Below are 20,361 nucleotides of genomic sequence, written 5' to 3'. Positions count from 1 at the left end.
CCAGACGGAGCCCTGCCAAAGGAGAGCCCTAAAGAAGCGTCCCCTTAGGCTGTCCCTGCCCCCCCCGCCCCCCGCAGCAGAATCTGGTCGTGACCTCGGGCAGTTCTCTAAGCCCCGACTGCTCCGTCCCAGGCACACGACTCATTCACAAACCCCCCCGCCCCTCCCCGCACCATTTCACTGGCAGGGAAACCTCGCTGTCTGGACTTTACCTCAGCTGACTCCCGGCAGGGCCTGTCGCACACTCCCAGCCAGCAGCTCGCTCAGCCAAGAACACGGAAGAGGCGATCTTAGCCCCGAGGGGGTGGGCCCGACGGCGTGTAGGGAGGAGCTGCGCCTGCGTCCTGATGGCTACGCCCAGCGAGAGTGTGTGTGGGGGGGCTAAGCAAACTGCGCAGGCGTGACGGGAGAAGGGCGGGGAGGTTGCTGGGATAGGGGGCGGGGCTTAGCTCCTTCTGGCAGTACCTTTCTTGCGTGGAGGTCGGGAAAGCCGGGAAGTGCCAGGAAGGAGGAGGCCCGGCAGCAGCAGGTATAATTATATTTACCGAGCGCTTCTGCATGCCGGGAAGGAATTTTTTAAATCCCATTTACATATGGGGAAATGCTGCCAGTCTTTTTAAAACCGAGAACGAATTCTGTAAAATTTCTTAAAAGGTTTGCGTGCCTGTAATTTCACCGTGAGAGTTTCTCCTTGAGTAAAGTATTACCCCCAGTGGGTAATGGTGGTTTAAAATAAAAAAACGTAAAAAGTTCATTTCTTTCAGAAAACTACCTGCAAATAAATTAATATTTCAACCAGCCCCCGACCCTCCCACAGGCTGCAAGTGTGATGAGGGAGTGAGAGTGCTGACTTGGGGTTAAGTCAGGCCCTAACTTGAGTGTGTTTCCTCCGTTGTGAAATGGAAGTAAACATCCCTTCCCTGCCTGTCTCAGGATTGCTGTGAGGGTCTGGCGAGCAATGCTCGTGAAAGAGCCTCTTGGACTTCCTTCCCATCATCCACCCGACCAATGTTCGTTCCCTTTCCCTTATTGGGCTCAGTCTTCTCATCTGTATGATGGAAGGAGGTCTGGAACAATAGGGAACATTCAAGGCTTTGCTAGATTTCCCAGTCTGGGTGACGGCTGGAGTGGGGGCGGTTTCTCCCAAGCTTCTGTATTAAGTAAGTCACTTCCAGAATCTCTCAGTTCAACCTGAAAGCCCCTGTGTAAGTTGACCTCCCCCACCATCGCCTTCCAGGCCCATCCAAGCTTCAAGTCCTCAGAGGCTGCGCTGGCCTGTTCCCATCTCTGTTCCCTGAATGTCTCAATAGCTAGATGATCCTTAGGTCTGTGTTCCAACCCAAGTTCTCAAAATTGCTGTGTTCCCTGCATGGCAACCAAGTTCAGTTAACAGCAGAGATGAGGGCTCTGGGGGGCTCCGAGGAAGAATGGCTTAAGGAAGGGCTCCCCAAATCAGATGGAGCTCCAGCCATGCCTGTGGCTCCCTTCACCACACACTCCACACAGCTCCTGATGATGGGGCAGTGGGAGTGGCAGCAGGAAACTTCCAAGAGGCTGCAGTGTTCCTGGGGGCCAAGGGTGGTGGGGCATCTTTTACTCAGCAGGTGAATGCTCTGCTCCAAGGTGGGGAGAATGCCTGGGCAGCTAGGCTGCAGACGGCTTTGTTTTCCTGTTGGCTCAAGAGCCGTAAAAATATTTGGAGCAGGGAATGAGGAAGGGAGCCAAACTATCCCGCTACCTTCAATACATTGCCTCTCCCAGGATCCTCTCCTGCCAAGTTTTGCCCTATGGGGGGCTCTTTTCTCTGTGTAGCTGAGGCCTCAGCTCTCTCTTTTATCTTCTCCTTTCTCTGTCTAGTCTTCTCCAAGCATCTGTCTTTGAATTTCTCAAAATAGTTTTGTGAGGGCTTCCTGATGTATTCAGACATTGTCATGTAAGGTGCAGGCCTTGGCCACACAGTTCTGAGATAAGTCTACACTCATATGGTGTATTCCAGAACAACTATGATCCCAGAGCCTGAAGTTTCTAAGAGTCTAAGCTGTCCAGTAATTGAGGAAGTAGTCCGTGACCTGTCATAGGAGGTATGCAAGCAGAGCCACCTTTTAGAATGCTGGACTTGGGCCTCCTCTGGTAAGCCAGAAGAAGGGGCTGCAGAGTGCAGGGCCTTACAGATCCTACAGCAATGAAAGGAGGGATACCGGGCACCAGGAAGGGAGCTAGGCAACTAGCCAAAGACAAACGATTCAACAAGCTATTATATGTCAAGCATCTAGAGCTGTACCTAACACATAGTATTAGTTATTATTGTGAATGATCCACAGACTGTAATGAAGGAGCTTAGAGATCAGTAAGTCCCTCACTCCCACACCTGATCATGAAGTACATGCCAGAGTACCTTGGGGGCTGGGCTGGGGCTGGAACCCAGGTCTCTGTCTCCCAGGAGAGGCACTGCACAAAGCCAGGCTGTCTCCTCAGGTAGAAGGAAGAGCTCTAGGTGGGCCTTTGCTGACTCTTAGGAACCAAGCTGGTTTTCAACTCTTGGCTGGGCAGTTGAGGGTAAGGGGCAGTGGACTGACGGCAAGACCTGAGCTAAGAGCATCAGGTGTCTCCTGGGGAAGAAGCTCAGGAGTCAGCCCCATGTCTTGCCACCACTTGGAGCTCTAGCCAGCACCCGACAGACAGCCTTCTTTTGAGAAGCGTTTCCTCTACTGTGATTACAGTTAGGGCTGTATTTCTGCCCTGTTCCTTAACCCATTAGCTCCAATAAACCACCCAGATTAAGGAGGTGGAGTGAGAGTCAGTGCCAGGTGACCTGAGCTGAAACAGGAAAGACTTTCCCAGGAGACTGAGTTCCCCGAAGGTAAGGGCCAGCCCTCCCCACTCTGAGGTTCCTAGCCTAGCCCAGGAATTCTGGGTCTAGGATTCTGAGCCCTGGGAAAACCTTGGTGACTCCACCCTGGAGAGCTGGGCCAGACATGACCACATCAGCCAGGCCTCCACATGGCCCAGGATCTCTGGACAAAAAGCCCTCCCTGCCCCATTCTGGCCCAGTTCCTTCCACAGCCTGCCCAGGAGCCATGTGGCACCCAGACCACAGCTTCCCACCAGGGCCTTTAGTTTGCCTCCTTTATTTTACCAAAAATAACAACAATAAAATTTCCCTCTGTTTCACAAAAAAATACACCCCCCCCCGCCCCCTGCCGTGTAATCAGCACTGGCCATAGCCTAGACTCCATCTTCCAATCCGCAGTCCTCCTTGGCAGAATCTTTGACACCCCCCCCCGCCCCCCTCACACCAGAGCTTCTGGCAAAGCTGCTGGGCCAGTGCTTCCCTCGGGAACTTCTCTGGAGGCAGCTGTCCCAGGGCCAGCTGGCTGGACCCAGGAGCCCCATCTGCTTCCCCAGAGATCCGGCAGCTGCGGGGCCATGGAGAGGGGCATGATTTTGGAGGTTTAGGCTCAGCAGACAACCCCAGCAGACCACAGGGGTGGTGGGGCACTCTGACATCAGGCTAGAAATCCTTGCTCAAAGCAGGAACAGTTGTATCCTGGAGAGGGGCTGTCAAACCCTCCTTTGGAGTGCATCTCATCTCCCTGTGTAGCAATCCACAGGCCTGGGGTGGGAGTCAGAACCCCTGGTTTCCGTTCCAGCTCCACAAAAGCTTTGCTGGGAGGCCTTGGACAGTTTCTCCCGCCTCTCCTCTGGCTTCAGTTTTCTCTCATGTACGTGGATGATTCTGTGAGTGAGACTGGATGATCCTCAGATTCCTTCTGGCTCTCCATCCTGGCCCCCCAGCCTGGAGTCTCCAGGAGAGGAGGGCCTTGTCCCTGCCTCAGTTTCCCCACCTGTGGGTCTGGGTGCAGGGCTGGGCATGGCAGTACTGAGTAATAAGTGCTGAATGGACATGCCAGTTTCTCTGTGGATAGCTACGCTCTGAGATCCAACCAGCTGGAATGTTTCAGGGATGGTTGGGAAGGAGGCAGGTACTTGCAGGATGGGGGCTCTCCAAGCCTGGAAGAGTCCATTCACAGCTATGTGGTCCTCAATGTCCCAGGCAGGAGATAAGGCTCTGGAGCTTCCCAATTCAAGCTCACTAGCTTTGTGGGTTGGAGGATTATTTTGTGCCGGGCTTCAGATCCTCACAACCACATCTGGAGATTCAGGAAGCTAGATTGGAGTGTATGTTTCCTGATTTAAGGACTGGGGATCTTTGTGGACATGAAGAATCACCCCCGACGCCCATGAGGCTATCTATAATCAGGCCTCCTGGAGGCAGAGGGATGAAGGAAATGACAGCTCCTGGGCATCTCTAGCTGAGCAAATCAGAACCTATGGTGGGCCAGGATTTCAGTCAGGGCAGGGCCCCCCTTCCTACCTGCCCCCATCAGTAGCTCCCCAGAACTCATGCTGATGGAAGATGGTAACCTGGAAGATTCAAACATGGAGCTACATGTACAACCACAGTTCGTGCACTTACACACATAGTCAGACACACCAAATGGGAAGACTGACTTGTCATCATTCCTAAGTGGTCATGGTCCGATGGCCCTAATCCCTACTTCCTTCCTTCCTTCCTCCCTTCCATCCATCCATTCATCCATCCATCAATTTACCTAACATTTATGGAGGGCCTACTATGTGCCAGGAACAGTCTAAGGCAGGTAGCTCTCACAGACACACCCCACAGTCAAAATCATACACATACACACTGATATACACATGTCATCCGTGTCCACTCACACATAGGCTGCTCATGCTCTTGCATCTTTCTTGCCGTTACTTCAGCCACATCCACGTTCCCCAAACAGGCTTGGCAACCACCGTGGAAGGGTCAAGTGTCAGAGCAGACTAGACTTCACGCTAAGGGTTTAGCTACTCCTTTTCACCTGTCTGCCCACCTTTAAGCTCTTCCCTGCTCTACTCACAAACAGTCAGGGGGACATGTGGGCAGACTCCTGAGAACCAGAAGTCCAGGGGCTTTGTGTGTGTGGAGGGGCCCCAGGGCCTTCAGGTCCCTCTGCTACCAGACTTCTGAGGGTCCCCTCCCTGGCCACTCTGTGTTCAGATGGTCCATCTGATGGGCAACAAGGTCCAGGGCTGGGCTCAGTGACAGATCCGCTCTGTCATCTCCCTCTGCAGAGACACAAGGTGGGGAGGGGTCAGTCAGAGCTCAACCTGCCAGGCAGCCCGTTTCCAAACCACAGGGCCCGGCTACTCTTCTGCCTGAGCCTGGCCCCTTCCCGCCACCACCGCCTCCCAACTCCAGGCTGCAGATCTGTGTTTGTAAACTGATACTTGAATGAAGTCGCTATTAAAGTACAAAATCCATTGTTAAATGAATTGCGGTCCCCTAACATATCCACTTGGATATTGGATTTTCTTAAAGCAGGTAGCCTTCGGATCTGAAAACTCAAGACGCTAGCCCTGGTGGGGGAGGGCAGTGGGGGCTTGGCCTCACCAGTGGCTCCAGCTCCCGCTGGTCCACCAGGCTGAACTCTCGGATGAAGTAATAGAAGTGCTTGTAACAGGTGTTGACATGCGCCTCGGCCCCCATGCTGAGAATGCTGTCGAAGTGGTGGATGTAGACATGCACAAAGACGCGGAAAAGGCGGGTCAGGATCTTGGTGCAGACCTGCTGGAAGTTCTTGGGGAAGGGAACTCCTAGGGGGCGGGATGGGCAGATATGGGGCATCAGCAATCTGATGATGAAACTCTGCCCAACCCTGCCCTCCCCCACACAGGCAGCCTTTGCCCAAGATGGCCTCTTCCCTAGCACACTTCCCTGTGGGAAACAGAGATCAAAGTTTGCTTTCTCCCATACTTCCCTTTTTAATGAAGCACTGTGCCTCTCCTCTGCTGAAATACAAATCGTCTTCTGATTTTCCCATCACCCTGAACAGGACTCTGCAACTTTGTTGGGTCACTGACCAACCCTTCTTAGACTATAATGGAAGTTATGCCAAAACTCTCCCCAGAAACATGTGCATCTGTAGGTGCTCGCACACAACACCCTTGGATGCAATTCCAAGGGGAGTTCATCAATATCTGGGGTCCATTTTTAAAAATATGGGCCTTCAGGATTGAGTCCTAACTTCCCAGCGTGGTGCCTGCTCAAGGCTTTTCATAATCTGATCCTGACTTGCCTCTCCAGCCCTACCGACTCCTTCCCCTTCGCAACATTCACACGGCAGGCCCCAGACGCCAATCCTGAGAATTACTAAATCTTCATGAACAAGTTCGTATATCTCTCAGTCCTTCAAATAGTCAATAAGACTTACAAGAACCTTCCATCTGTGAGCCAGGCCCTGTGCTGGGTCCTTTGCACCTTTAGCCTGGTATGATAATGGGTATGGCAGCCATTCTAGATATGATAAAACAGAGGTGCATAAATGTGGAACCACTTGCCCAAGGCCACACAACTATTAATTAGTACAGACTGGAGGTAGGATTCAAGCCCTCTTTGCACTGCACTGCAGCACCCCTCAGGGAAAAATGCCACAGACCCTGCCAGAGAGAAGGTCCAGGACCTGTGAAAAAGGCACAATTTCTGTACAGTCCCCCATGCTCACGGTGGAGATCTTGGTGGCTACACCCTCTTCTCTGCTGTGGCAGAGCCATCCCAGGATTAAGGCACAGGCACCTGGGACCTCACAGGTCTGGGGGTGAAGGCTCGAAGGGAACAAGCGCTCAGACGCAGGCCCACACTGACTCACCCCACTCCATGAGGCCCTTCCCCTTCCTCACTGCTCTCGGGTGGGGCTGAGCCCTGTCTCCCTGTGAGCCCTTCCAGGCCCAGCCCAAGTCCCTCAGACTTGTCCTGTCCATCTAGACGTGGGGCCCTGGGCCTCAAGAGACCTGAGCTGGTTCTGAGTCCCTCCTGATTCAGTGCACTGTCCCTCTCTCGGCCTGTTTCCTCTCATGTGAAATGAAGATACCCATGTTGGACATGATAGTGCAGGAAATGGAAGGCCACCAACTGGGGAGGGGCGTGGGCACTGATTTGTGACTCAAGGCCCTCAGCATTCAGACTTCTCCCCTCTGGGCCTGACCACCCTGCCCCACCCATCTCTGATTCCCATAGCCTTAACACAGATGAACAGGAGGCCAGGTGGGGCGGGGCTGCTGTGATGAACACAGGGTCATGCCTGCTCAGCTCCTGAGCCAATACCATCTCTTGCTGCCCTTGGGTGGGGAAGCTGGGCCAGGATGACATCATTCATCTCCTCTCCCCACCCTCACCTGCCCAGGCTGCCCAGCTGAGAAAAGAAAAGGCTCCATGGGTTGGGCTTGACAAGGGAAAATTCTGCCTTCAGAGCCCACTGAGGAGGAGATACCGTCTGGCCCCCATGGGGCCCCACCCCCTTCCCTTTCCTGGGGCCAGGAGTCAGAGGGGACTCCCAGGAGGCAGCAAGTCAGATCAGCCCAAGCAGGGCGACCTGCTAGGAGCACCTAGAGGCACTTGTTCTGGAAGGTTTTGAGAATCATAGTGGTCTTGCCAGGGTGTTCCCTGGAGGGACACTCAAGCTTCAGACAAAAAGAGGCCCCAAACTGGGAGCCAGGCCGCCCTAGCTCAAGATGCCTGATCTTGAGCAGACACGATCTCCCTGAGCCTCCGTTTCCTCTTCTACAACATGGCTGTATCAAGCTAAATGCCTCATCTGCGCGATGGGCCCCGCTGGCTCCCTTCCTCCCTGGCCAGGCCTGACCTGCCTGCCAGGCGGCACTCACCCACGCGCGTGGGAAAGACATCCTCGTCGTTGATGAGTCCCTCAATCCAGTCCATGAGCAACGCCATGTAGCGCGGCGCCGAGAGCTTGGCCGGCCGCCGGTACTGGCGCTCGTCCTGCCAGCGGTACTCGTAGCGGGGCCCGCCGGCCATGACCGGGCAGCTGGTCTCGCTGCAGCGCTCGGCCATGGTACCGTAGATGAGGTTGATGCGGTTGAAGAAGTCCACCACGTGCACGGCGATCCAGTCGTCGATGTTCTCGCCCGGTGGCAGCCTCACCACACTGCGCAGGTCCAGACCCGACTTGAGCGACGCCTGCGCTTTCTTATACAGCTCAAAGCGCTGTGTGCCCGGCTCGAAGCGCTTCCGCGGCCTGAACGTCTTGTCCTTGGCGAACACCTGCTTCAGGCACAGCGCCATGGCCAGGATGGGTCGAGGGCCAGGGGTCCAGGGGCAGGCCCTACGGATGCCCTGCCAGGGCCAAGGGCATGGGGGAGCACGGTGGTCAGGTCCTTACCAAACGGGCTTGACTTCCCAACACATCATTTCCCTCCCACCTCTCGGCTTTTGGCCTGGAATTCTCTGCCTGGAATCTAAATCCTCCTCATCCCCACAGTCCAGCATCCTGCCCTATTTCCAGATACCCTAGCTCCCCCTGCCAAGCGTCCACAGCCCTCCCATCTTGTTTAGTTTCCTCTCCACTTTCATTGTGTCTCAGAGAGGGCTGGGCCTGGGCTCCAGACAGGTGCTCCTCAGACTTGCTGTGAACCATTAGAGAGCTGGCAGAGGCTTCCTGCAGGCAGAGGCCCCTGCAGGAGGCAGGGGCCTGCACAAGATGACCTCTGGGGATCCCATGGGCTAGTTGGTACAGCGTGGGAGAGCTGGCCTGCATTGTCCTGGGGGTAGGGGGAGAGCCCCCGCCCTCGGCTTCCTCTGAGATATCCCGCAGTCCATCCGGCCACCGGGGATTCCCAGGGAGCAGGAGGGACTTTTCTACCAAAAATGTCCTTTCCTTTTATTACCCTGAAAGGAAAGAGCTCTCATATGGCCAGCTGGGTGGCCTCTGAGTGTGGCTGCAGGCACTGGAGGGAGGGGGAGGTGGCAGGTCTAGAAGGGCACCACTTCCTCCAGCAGTGGCTGGAGATCCTTCCTCCCAAGCTAACCTCCTCCAGCCTGAAACACAAACCAGAACAGCGCTGGCCCCTCCCACTGCACCTGACATTCAGTAGACATTCCTAGAGCACATACTATGTGCCCGGCACTGGAAGGTAGGAAAATGCAGTCAAATCACCCAGCTGGGCCCATCCAGAATTCAGAAGAATTTGCTTTGCCTCTTAGAATTGAAGGATCTCAGTCTCCGAACAGACTTTGGGGACAGTGATGGGGACAGCCCCAGGCTTTGAGGCTGGAGACCCGGGTTCTAGTCTCATCCACCACTGCTGGGTGACCCCTGCAGCAGGTATGGATTGGACCATACAACTTCCTCGGTCACTCACAGGCCAAGTTCCTGGGACTTCCAGGGTAGTCACCTCATCTCCCCTGTGAGTGTGTGAGCTCTTGGGAAATGCAGAGCTAAGTACCCACTGGAATTTAGCCACATGAGCACTGATCCTGACCCCAGACTGAGCACTAAGGCTGAGTGTAGGCTAAACACTGAGCTTTTTGGCTGCAGGCTGAACTCTGACCTGGCCCTGACCCTGGTCAATTTGAGTCCTGGATTCTGACCCTAGACTGAGGCTTGAATACAGCCACAAAGCCTGGCCTTGACCTCAGAGCTGACACTGGAGTATTTTCCTTTCTCACATCTCTAGAAATACTGGGACAGGTTTGGGGAAGGGAGGGTGGGAACAAGGTGACAACTGGGTGTAACCAAAGGTACATGTGGGTCATCATGTCAGACAAGTCAAGCTAGTGGAGAAGTCTGAAACACACAACACACAGGCCAAGAAGGGAAAGTCAAGTAAAATGAGAGGAGTTTGGAGAGTAGGGGCAGGTCTCCCAGCAGGATCTTGTCCTCTTGAAAAAACCTCAAAGATGTGGTAGGTCATCCATCCCCTACCGCTCAACTTCTCACCCAAAGAAGTCCCCAGTGTGGGACTTCCTGATCCAAGAGGAGATGTCCATGCTTGAATTGCAGCCTGCATTCTAAACTCTGCTTGGGGCAGGAGCTTCCAAAATCATTCACACTGCAATTAGGTTGGGTCCTTGGGCTCTCCACCTTTGCACAGCCCCCCTCAGTGACAGCTACCAACAGACCCTCACCCTGGCATTCAACACCTCACCCTAGCTTTCCTGCCTCACTTCCCTACAGAAACCACCCTGGGCTTCTTCCTGATCCCTGAACACGCCCCCAACTCCTGCTTCTGTGTGTTTTCTTACACTGGTCGCTTGGCTTGACTCACACTGTCAGGTTGAATGCTACCTCCTCCCACAGCCCCTCTACTGAACCCAGATCTCTTTGTCCTTGGGTGGAGATTACTCTTTGGCCATTGGTCCCCCACCAGCCCCACCCCCCAGCCTCGGTCAAGGCCTGGCACATAGCGGATGCTCAGGCTTTAAGGAAAGCTCAAAATCAAGAATCATAGGGTTGAAATAGCCCTGAGAAATCAACTGGCCCAACCCACTTCTTGTATGGATGGGGAAACTGAGGCCCACTAAGGGGACTTGAGGAGACTGCATTCACACAGCAAGTTACAGGCAGGGGATCTCCAGCGGCAGAACTGGACACTGGGATAAGGTGGGGCATGACAACTAGTAAAGGGCCATTTTCCTGCACTGGCTGGTCGCTGGTCTGGTGGAAATAAGGGGAAAGGAGGGGAGTGGAGGGAAAGGGGAAGCATCTTCCCATCAACTAGACCAACCTAATTCCTGTTCCCCCAGCACACTGAGCCTTCCCTACACCCCACAGCAACTTTGGTGTCCTAACCAGTGAGCTAGAGTCCCACCTACCTGCTGCAGAATTTCAAGGCCTGGGTCTTTCCCCAGGAAAATGAAAGCTTGGGGGTGGGGGGATGGATAGATGCCCTTGTATCCATGCCACTTGTCTGTCTTCACTTCCCACTCCCATCCCTTTACTGAGTTTCTAACTCCCACAGAATCTCTGTCCCCTCCCTGAACTTCCGAACCATGGCCATTCCCCCTCTCGGCCCCCGTTTCCTAAATCTGGTTGTCCTTTCACTCCCGAAGTGGCTAGTGATGGCTCGCTCCCTGGGTGAGCATCTGGGTTTCCCAAATGAAGACCACCGAGGGGCCCTGCCTGCTTCTGATGCTCAGCCACACCTGCCACTCCCCCAGGCCTGACCCAGGTCTTGGCCCCAGTCTGAAACCAGAATCCAGCCTAGAGTAGTGCATGTGTGTGTGTGTTGTGTGTGTGTGTGTGTGTGTGTGGTATGTGTGTGTGTGTGTTGTGTGTGTTGTGTGTGTGTGTTGGGGTGTGTGTTGTGTGTGTTGGTGTGTGGGGTGTGTGTGTGTTGGTGTGTGTGGGGTGTGTGTGTGTTGGGGTGTGTGTGTGTTGGTGTGTGTGTGGTGTATGTGTGGTGTGTGTGTTGGTGTGTGTGTTGGTGTGTGTGTGTGGTGTGTATGTGTTGTGTGTGTGTGTTGGTGTGTGTGTGTGTGTGTGTTGGTGTGTTGGGGGTGGGGGCAGGCGGGAGGGCTGAGGGCAGAGATCCAAGAGAAAAGTAGAGGCGAGGACTCCCAGCTCTTCCCCGCGGCGCTTGGCCACCTACGACCACTCCTCGGCCTCTCCCAGGACCCCTGACGCCCCTCCCTCCCCAGCCCAGCTGCCAGGACAGACGGGTCGTAGGACCCAGAGGAGCAGGCCTGAAATTTCCGCCTCCGAAGACACGCCCTCCTCAACCGACTCGCCTCAACCTCAGCCCCGACTTTCCAGCCCAGAGCTTCGGACCCGGACCGAGGGCTGTGGCCAGCCTTCTTGGGCACAGGTTGCCTCGGGACGGTGCCACGCCGGGACGGCCGGAGAAATGAAAGTGGAAACTAGGCTGGGCCGTGTGCGCGGCGGGGCGCGAGGGGCACTCACTCACGGGGTCCGCCGGGTGGGCTAGCGCGAGTCCTGTCTGGCCGCGAGGTCACATCCCCAGCAGGCGGTCCCCTCCTTTTGCTCGTCGCCGGCCGCGCCGGTCCTCTCGCCAGTCTGCCTGCCGAGCCCGCGTCGCCCTCCCGCCCCCAGGCGACGCCAACTCCGCCCCGGCCCTCCCTGCCTGGCCACGCTGCGGCCAGGGGGCGGGGAAGGGGCGGGGAGAGGGGACCCCCCCCCCAACCCCAATACCCCCGCCTTTCCGGAAGGTCTGTATCGCTCCCCGCTTCCCAGGGGCAAAGGACTAAGAGCTGGCCCTCTCAGGAGGGCCAAGGAGGCAGCCTCAACTTCTTCGACTGTAAAATGGGGACAAGCCCAGCTTCTGTCTGGAGCTGGATAATGGTGGTTTCCTTGCCCTCCTAGAATCGTCTGTGTCTCGAGTGTCCCTGAGCTCGAGATCACTATACACTCCCATACCCTCAGCTCCTGGCATAGTGCCTGGCACATAGCAGGCACTTAATGAATGCCTTGGGTACAATGAGCTGAGTCCCTTACCTCAGCACTGAAAGGACTGGCCCTCAAGAATGCTCAAATCACAGACTTTCACCTCCCCCACCAGGGCTGGGGTCTTGGCTCAGGCTGGGCAGATTCTCCTCACTCCTGGCAGAAGTCACCCCATTTCCCCCCACCACATTTTTGTTCCAGCTGTTCCCACTTTGGGATATCTTCTTTCCTTCCTTTCTTCCAGCCAAATCCAAAGCCTTCAAGACCTGATTTGCTTTTGCTACTTTTCTACTTGGGTTCTTCCCCTGAGGGCAGACAAATATTCTGCAGCAGCACAAAATGCACACGGTGCGCCCCAGGCTCAGGGACCAGTTGTCTGGCTCTGCCCTAGGGTGGTAGGGAAGGTTCGAGGCATTCTAGGGTGGGAGAGCCAAGGCAGACAGATGGGCTACAGAAGTCACCTTGGAGGGGTATGAGAGGTGAGCAGGCAGGGATAAGGAGAGCTCGAGGCAGGAGATGGGCATGTACATGGCACAGAAGCCCCACTGGGCTCCCCTTGTGTCTGGATCTTCTGCTTGCTGGATGGCATGAGAACACACAGGATCCTTAAAAATCTTAGCTCATAGAACTGAAGATTCTTTCTTTTGTTGAATACCTATTTTTATCCCGGTCTAAAGCTCTCTTTTTTTTGATGTCTGAGTCTTAACTCAGCCCCAGATCCTCTATAGGCCAACATTTGCATGCTCTAGTGTATGCAGAAGGAATTCAAACCTAGTCCTTCATTTGTTTGATATCCTAATTAATACCCTTTATTGAGCATGGCTGTGCACTGAGAGCAGGGGATCAGGTGACGGAGCTGACCCAGTTGCTGACCTCAGGTGCTGACAGGTCAGCTGGGGGGCCAACACACAGAGATAACACAGGGTCAGAGCTTAGTCATCCAGTTGTGAGAACACGGCTATGGACTGACAGCGAGCACTTGGTAAGTGTGGAGTTATCGGCGTGAAACACATGGAATACCCAAAGTGGGTGCTTTGAGGAGAGTTTAAAGAAAGCAGTATTTAGAGGTATAGACAGGGTGTAGGGAAACCACAGGGATAGCTTATCACCAAAGGACTAGTAGCCCTTTGCTGTCTATCCTAGGCTGGAGGGAGGGGAAAAAGTGGGAGCCATGAGGATGGCACTACTGACCAGAGCTGTGGCCCGAGCCCGAGGGACATACCCAGCCCACAGCAATCATACTGCAAAGGACTGGGGGTAAAAAGGGGCCCCACTTCCCTCCCTCTGATTTCTGGCAAGATTTCCCCATTGGCCAAATCCTACCAGAAGCCAAGGACAAGGGAACCAGTTGATGCAGCCCATAGAGCTCGGCCTCCTGGGACCTAGAGCTTGGAGGAGGAGGTTGGAGTGCATCTGGAGGGGCAGCGGAAGATACTCAGCATGTGGGCCCAGGGACTTTGACTTCACAAAGGAAGTAGAAACTGCTTGTGCTTTCCTTATCATTCAGTTCTAAGTATTTCATAATTTCATTGTCATTTCCTCTTTAACCCAAGGATGATTAGAAGTGTTTAGTTTCTCAACCTATGGGAGGTTTATATCTCTTGTTGACTTCTAATTGTATTTCATTGTGGTCAGAGATCATGGACTGTAAGATTCTTTGGAATGTTATGTGACTCCCTCTGTGGCTTTGTACATGGTCATTTGCTGTACCTCTGAGCTGGGTTTTATAAGATAGGCAGGAGTTTGCTTGCTGAAGAGTGAAAAGCATGGAATCTTACACTGTGGGAAATTTAGATGATCCATTTTGAAGAAACTTCAGAAGTTCCCAGCTTATCAACAGAGCCCCTGGGTGTCTGCCTCAATACAAGCTGACAGGCTGGCATGTGGGATGGGAGGCAGGTGGAAGGGTTGGGAGAAGCCAGAGATAGCCCAGATCCTACAAACATCTGTACCCCCTTCCTGTGACTCTCAGTCTGGTCTAGAGAGACTGTGTTCTTCCAGGAGGCTCTGTTGGGGCTGAGAAGACCCAGACCTTGGAGAACAAGGTCCGGGCTTTACCATGTATTAGCTGTGTGTCCTTGGGTTACTCCTGCCCTCTCTGATGGCATGCTGTAATACCATAGTACTGCATACCTACACAGGACAGGCACTGTTTCCTGACACTGTGTCCTGAGTATGATAAGTGCTCACATAAGGCCATCTCTGAAGCTTGGCAGGAGTCATCAAGGACCTAGTTGAAGATGTACGCTCTCCCACTGCACAGCCCAGGCTCCTTGATGGGAGAGCCAAGTGGCAGTGGAGTGGTGTCCAGACCTGGGTTCCTGCCCTGCTCTTGTCTCTGGGAAAGCCTCTGCCTCTCTCTGGGCCTCACTTTTCCCCATCTGTACCACAAAACATCTTCCAGCCATACCATTCCAAGTGCCTTATCAAGACCAGCTTCCTGCTCCTGCTTCTGTGGGCCTGGACCCAGTGACTCCACTGATACGGAGTGACCTCTCCCTGGGAACTCCCCAGCCCCTCCAATGCCAGGAAAGGCCCCCCAATCCCAAACTTCTCCCAGAATGAGCAACAGTAGTCCCAGCTCACCCCACCAGGCATCTGGCTGCTCCTGTAGTCTGATGGGGCCCACTTTCTCCTCACTCGCCCAAGAAAAGGTTTCTATTTCAGTTTCTGCCACTCCCTGCCCAGAAGGCAGGATCTCCCATCCGGGGTCTTCCATCCTAGCACACTGAGGAAAAACAAAGGACACCCTCATGGCAGTAAGAGGAATTAAGGTTGGACTTCCTTTAGCTTGAAGAAGACAAGTTTCAAGGGAATGTGACAGGGGAAGACAAGGTTGAGAAGCATGTACATCAAAGACCTCTCTGAGCCTACTTCCGCTTCTGTAATACAGAAACAAAAACAACTGGGACTTCCTTGGGGGTCCAGTGGTTAAGACTCCACGTGCCCACTGCAGGGGACATGGGTTCGATCCCTGGTCGGGGAACTAAGATCCCACATGCCGAGTGGCATGGCAAAACAAAACAAAACAAAACAAAACAAAGAAACAACAACAATAATAGTAATGATAAGCCTCCCATGGAAGAGCTGTGAGGACCAGATGTGCTAGTCCTCGTAAACAGCAGAAGGCTGCAGCCAGTCTTTCTGGGGGTGCTGCCTTCAAGCACCCTGCAGGCTTTTGTGTAAAAGAGGGATTGCACTTATTTCTGTGGTCCTGGCGGGCACGGGGCAGAGACCAGGATAACACGAGGAGACACGTGGCACATCAGAGCTCTCCAACCATGCAGCCTGGATGGCTACACTCACTTCTCCGGAGGGAAGTGTGCAAGCGAAAATGGCACAGCTCCCCTGTGACATGGGCTTCAGAGGGTTTCAGTCCCTTTGAAGAGCAGGAGTGCCCTCTTGACCCTGAGAACCTTGCCCATGCTCCAAGGTCCTCCTCCCTCTCAGCTCCCCATCCACCTCTTGAGTTGGAGGCAAGGAGACCTCTAGAGGCTGTGGTGGAAGCCTGGGGTGCATAAGGGCCTTAGACAATTTCACAGCCCCCCGACCTGACCCCCAACATGGCCCTGCTAGGCACTGCCCCCTCCCCCAGGTGCACGCCCTCCAAACACTTGGGTTTGTTCTCAGCTCAGAAGTGTCCCAGGAGTGGAGGTGATAGCTGGGTGGGGGGAGGTTCACCAGTGTCCCAGGCTCAGCCTTCCATAGAACCCACCACGAAGCCTGCACAGGACGTTCTGTCCAACCCTAACCCCTCCTCCGCCACAGTGGTGCCTCACATTCAGCCTCTGAAGCGGCCTGCCTGGAGCACCACCCCAGTTCAAAGCCCTTCTCCTACAGGCAAGCCTCTGCAGACTGCCCCAGTCCCCATGGCATTTTCTTCCTTCCTCCGCAGTATCCTTTGTCCAAGTGTGTTCAGTAACATGTGCCTCAGAGTTGCCAGTGGGGATGGAGGTTCCTTACAGAGAACCATCTGATTCTGACTAGGCCTGGAAATCTAACTATCAGTTATATGAAGGATTGGGAATAGACGAACAAGTGAAATGACACTGGGGATGAAATCAGCAAAATCCGGAATGAGGAAAATTCTCTAGGATAGATTCTTAATAAATAAATAGCAAGAAAACAAAAGAGATGAGGGGACACCTATTAGTTAAAAGTGACAATATGGAATATTACTCAGCAATAAAAACAAATCAACTATTAATATTTGTAACAACTTGGATGGTTTCAAGGGCATTATGCTGAGTGAAAAAATTCAACCTTAAAAGGTAATATACTATATGATTTCATTTATATAAATTCTGAAAATAACAAAATTATAGTGATGGAGAGCAGATCAGTGGTTGCCAGAAGTAAGAGTTGGCAAGGTGCATGCAACTGTAAAGACACAGCACATAAACCATAATGGAAAAGACTATGAAAAAGAATATATATACATATATATATGTGTGTGTATATATATGTGGATCACTTTGCTGTACAGTAGAAATTAACACAACATTGTAAATCAACTATACTTCAATAAAATAAATTTTAAAAAAAGGACATAGCACAGAGGACTTTGTGGGTGACAGTTCTGTGTCCTGCCAGTTCTGTATCCTGACAAACCTATGCATGTGATGAAATTTCATAGACTTATATAAAAAAGGAAAAAAATGAAAAATGAGTACATATAAAAACTGGTAAAATCCAAATAAAGTCTGTAGTTTTAATAGTATTGTACTGATGTCAATTTCCTGGTTTTGATAATTCTACTATGGTTATGTAAGGCTATCATTGGAGGAGGCTGGGTAAAGGGTACACAGGAATTCTGTATCATTTTTGCAACTTTTATGTGAGTCTAAAATTATTAAAAAATAAGAGTTTAAAAAAACTGACTTAAAAGACTATCCAGTTGCAAGGTATGGATCTTATTTGGATCCTGATTTGAACAAACCAACTGTAAAAAGAAAAGTTATAGGACTAACATATACACACTACTATATGTAAAATAGATAAACAGCAAGGACCTACTGTATAGCACAGGGAACTATATTCAATATCTTCTAATAACCTCTAATGGAAAAGAAACTGAAAAAAAAAATATATATATATCTCAATCATTTTGCTGTACATCAGAAACTAGCACAGCATGGTAAGTCAACTATACTTAAATTTTTTTAAAAAACCACCAAAAAATTAGGAACACTATTAATAAAATTCATCATTAATAAATCTAGGGTGAAAATCAAATTATCATCTCCATATGTATTGGAAAAACATTTGACAAAATCAACACTAGATTTTTAAAAGTAACTCTATAAGATAGAAATCAAGGGCATTTTTCCTAACGTGATAAAATATATGTTTTTCAGAGCCAAACGGAGTAGTTATGGTACTAATATTTATTTTTTTAAAAACTGCTAATTGTTAAGCGGTAATTCAAGAATCATTTCTACTAAAGTCACAAACAAGATGAGGATGCCCACATCTATTATTTAACGTTATATTGGAGGTAATAGCCAATGCAATTAGGTAAGAGAAAGACATTAGAAGTGTAAAAATGGAAAAGAAGGAAAATGCTATTATTTGCAGACAATAAGGTTGTCTCCCTAGAAAATGCAAGAAGTCAACTAAAAATTTACTATAAACAATAAGAGAACTCAGTAAGGTAGCAGAGTACAAAAGTATACATAAATTAATAGCTTTCATATATTCAAACTACAGCTAGCTAGAAAATATAATGGAAAAAGAAAGTCCCACTTACAATGGCAACAAAAAATAACTAATAATAAATCTAACAAGAGATGCAAACCTACATGAAAAAACTTTAACACTGATGGATACAAAATAAGATGAGCAAATGGAAAGATAGCATTCTCAGATAGAAACACTGTCATTATTAAAGATGTTGGGACTTCCCTTGTGGCTCAGTAAAGAGGCCGCCTGCCAATTCAGGGGACACCGGTTCGAGCCCTGGTCCAGAAGATCCCACATGCTGCGAGCAACTCAGCCTGTGCGCCACAACTACTGAGCCTGCAGTCTAGAGCCCAAGCTCCACAACTTCTGAAGCCCAGGCGCCTAGAGCCCGTGCTCTGCAACAAGAGAAGCCACCGCAATGAGAAGCCCGCGCGCTGCAAGGAAGAGTGGCCCCCGCTCGCCACAACTAGAGAAAGCCCGCTCACAGCAACGAAGACCCAACGCAGCCAAAAAATTAATTAATTAAAAAAAAAAGATGTTGATTTTCCCCTAAGTTAATGAATAAATTTAATCTGATTTCAATACAAATTCCTATAATGTTAAAAACAGTTATGAGACAATTGGGGAAATTTGAATATGACTGCACTTTTGATAGTATTAAGGAATTATTGTTATTTATTTTAGGAATTTTTAAAAAGTACTTGTCTTTTAGAAATATAAATGGAAGTATATATGGATGAAACAATATGATATCCAGGATTTGGAGGGAAAGTGGGTGGGGATATAAATGAAACCAGATTGTCATGTGTTGAAATTTTTAAATGTTGGATCATAGGGACCTGGGTTCATGCTATTATTGGCTCAATGTTTGAACGTTTCAACAATAAAATGTTTAAAAAAGGAACCACACTAAGGGCAGATTTCTGGGCCTCTTCTCATAAAGATTTTGTTTCAGTGTCTCTGGGGTGAGCCCATGAATCTGCCATTTAGCAAGCGCCCCAGTGGTGTTTATATAGAAGACTAAGGTTTGAGAACCTCTATTATGGACTGAATGCTTGTGTCCCCCCAGATTCATATGTTGAAACCTAACCCCCACTGTGATGGTATTTGGAGATGAAGTCTTTGGGAGGTGATCAGGCCATGAGGATAGGGCCCTCAGGAATGGGATTAGTGCCCATATAAGAGAGACCCCAGGGAATTCCCTTCCCCCTTCCACCATGTGAGGACACAGTGAGATGACAGCTGTTTATGAACCAGGAAGGAGGTCCTCACCAGACACTGAATCTGTGGATGCCTTCATCTTGGACTCCCCAGCCTCCAGAACTATGAAAAATAAATTTGTTGTTTATAAGCCACCCCATCTATGGTATTCTGTTATAGCAGCCTGATGGACTAAGATAACCTCTTCCTGTTCCCCATACTATTGGTACTTGTGGGGTGGGGTAAAAATGGGGGACTTCCAAGAGGGCTAGGGTGATGTCTTCTAATAATAAAAGTGGTAAATTAGTATAGTTTTAACATCTTACAGAGGCAGCATGGTGGGGTGGAAACAGTATATCTATTTCATTCATTTGTTCATTCATTCATTTATTCCGTAAGTATTTACTGAGGGCTCATTAGATGGCAGGCACTGTACTGGGGCCAGGTGCAGATACTGTCCTTGCTTTGTAGGTGATGACAAAGCCTCAGTCTTCTGAGGAACTTCCACTAGGTCCAGGTGTCCCACTTCATAGCTCATAAGACTGAGGCTGCAGAAGATGCTTAGTAAGCAGCCGGTCAGAGAGGGGGTGGTTCTTAAAGGGGAAGGGTCCTTGGCTATCACTCAGTCTAATCTCAACAGAGTACATGAGAAAACTGAGGAGCAGGGAGCAAAAGGGATCAGCCCACAGATAAATACTGATGATGATAGACATTCTCTGAACCTTCTCTACACCTGTGCTGGAGATGCATTTTCTCTTTTCTTCCTCTCATCAACCCTGGGAAGGAGGGAGATTTGTCTTTCTGTAGCTGTTAAGTTGTCCTTCCCTCCAGAGGGAGGGATGGAGGGGCATGAAAGAGAGAAAGACAATCCCCCTAAGGGGGAAGAACGCCTTGGACATGTTAGGATGACACCCCAAACTCTGCCCTGCAGTTCTCTTTGGGAGAACCCCTAGGTGCCATCGTGGCTTCATTTCCTGGAAGTGGGAAAACTGTGTCCCCCACATCCAGCAAGTAGCAATTCAGGCAGTGGGCAGGAACTACTTCTTGGTGGAGACCCACACTGCACTCCGTGGAGTCTGGATTCCATGGCAAGTACAGCCTGTGACTTCCCGAAGTTGTTATCCAGCTGGTCATGGGCTGAATTTGGGCCTTTTTCAAGAAGCATCTGTAGGAGCACAGCATTGCCCAAGGCTAAGAGAACTAAGGGCGTGTGCTC

The 20,361-nt window shown here is 51.1% G+C and overlaps 1 protein-coding gene across 2 annotated transcripts; it reads right to left on the bottom strand.

The window, feature by feature from the left end:
* Window positions 1-437: 437 nt before the first annotated feature.
* Window positions 438-11,899, bottom strand: MOB3C (MOB kinase activator 3C). 2 transcript variants are annotated; one of them, XM_082463329.1, is made up of 4 exons: window positions 11,767-11,899; window positions 7,729-8,197; window positions 5,459-5,661; window positions 438-5,133 (listed from the first exon to the last, which is right to left on the bottom strand). In XM_082463329.1, exons 2-4 carry the CDS (start codon window positions 8,144-8,146, stop codon window positions 5,104-5,106), a joined length of 651 nt encoding a protein of 216 aa, XP_082319455.1. In that variant the 5' UTR covers window positions 8,147-8,197; window positions 11,767-11,899; the 3' UTR covers window positions 438-5,103. The 2 variants fall into 2 exon arrangements, with proteins under 2 accessions (XP_082319455.1, XP_082319456.1); XM_082463330.1 differs by having other exon boundaries at window positions 11,763-11,894.
* Window positions 11,900-20,361: the final 8,462 nt, after the last annotated feature.

This window comes from Balaenoptera physalus (genome assembly GCF_965194825.1).
Source record: "Balaenoptera physalus genome assembly, chromosome: 1".
Classification (NCBI taxonomy): Eukaryota; Metazoa; Chordata; class Mammalia; order Artiodactyla; family Balaenopteridae; genus Balaenoptera; species Balaenoptera physalus.
Note: the sequence above shows the minus strand (reverse complement) of the source record. Positions and strands in the feature narration are given on the sequence as shown.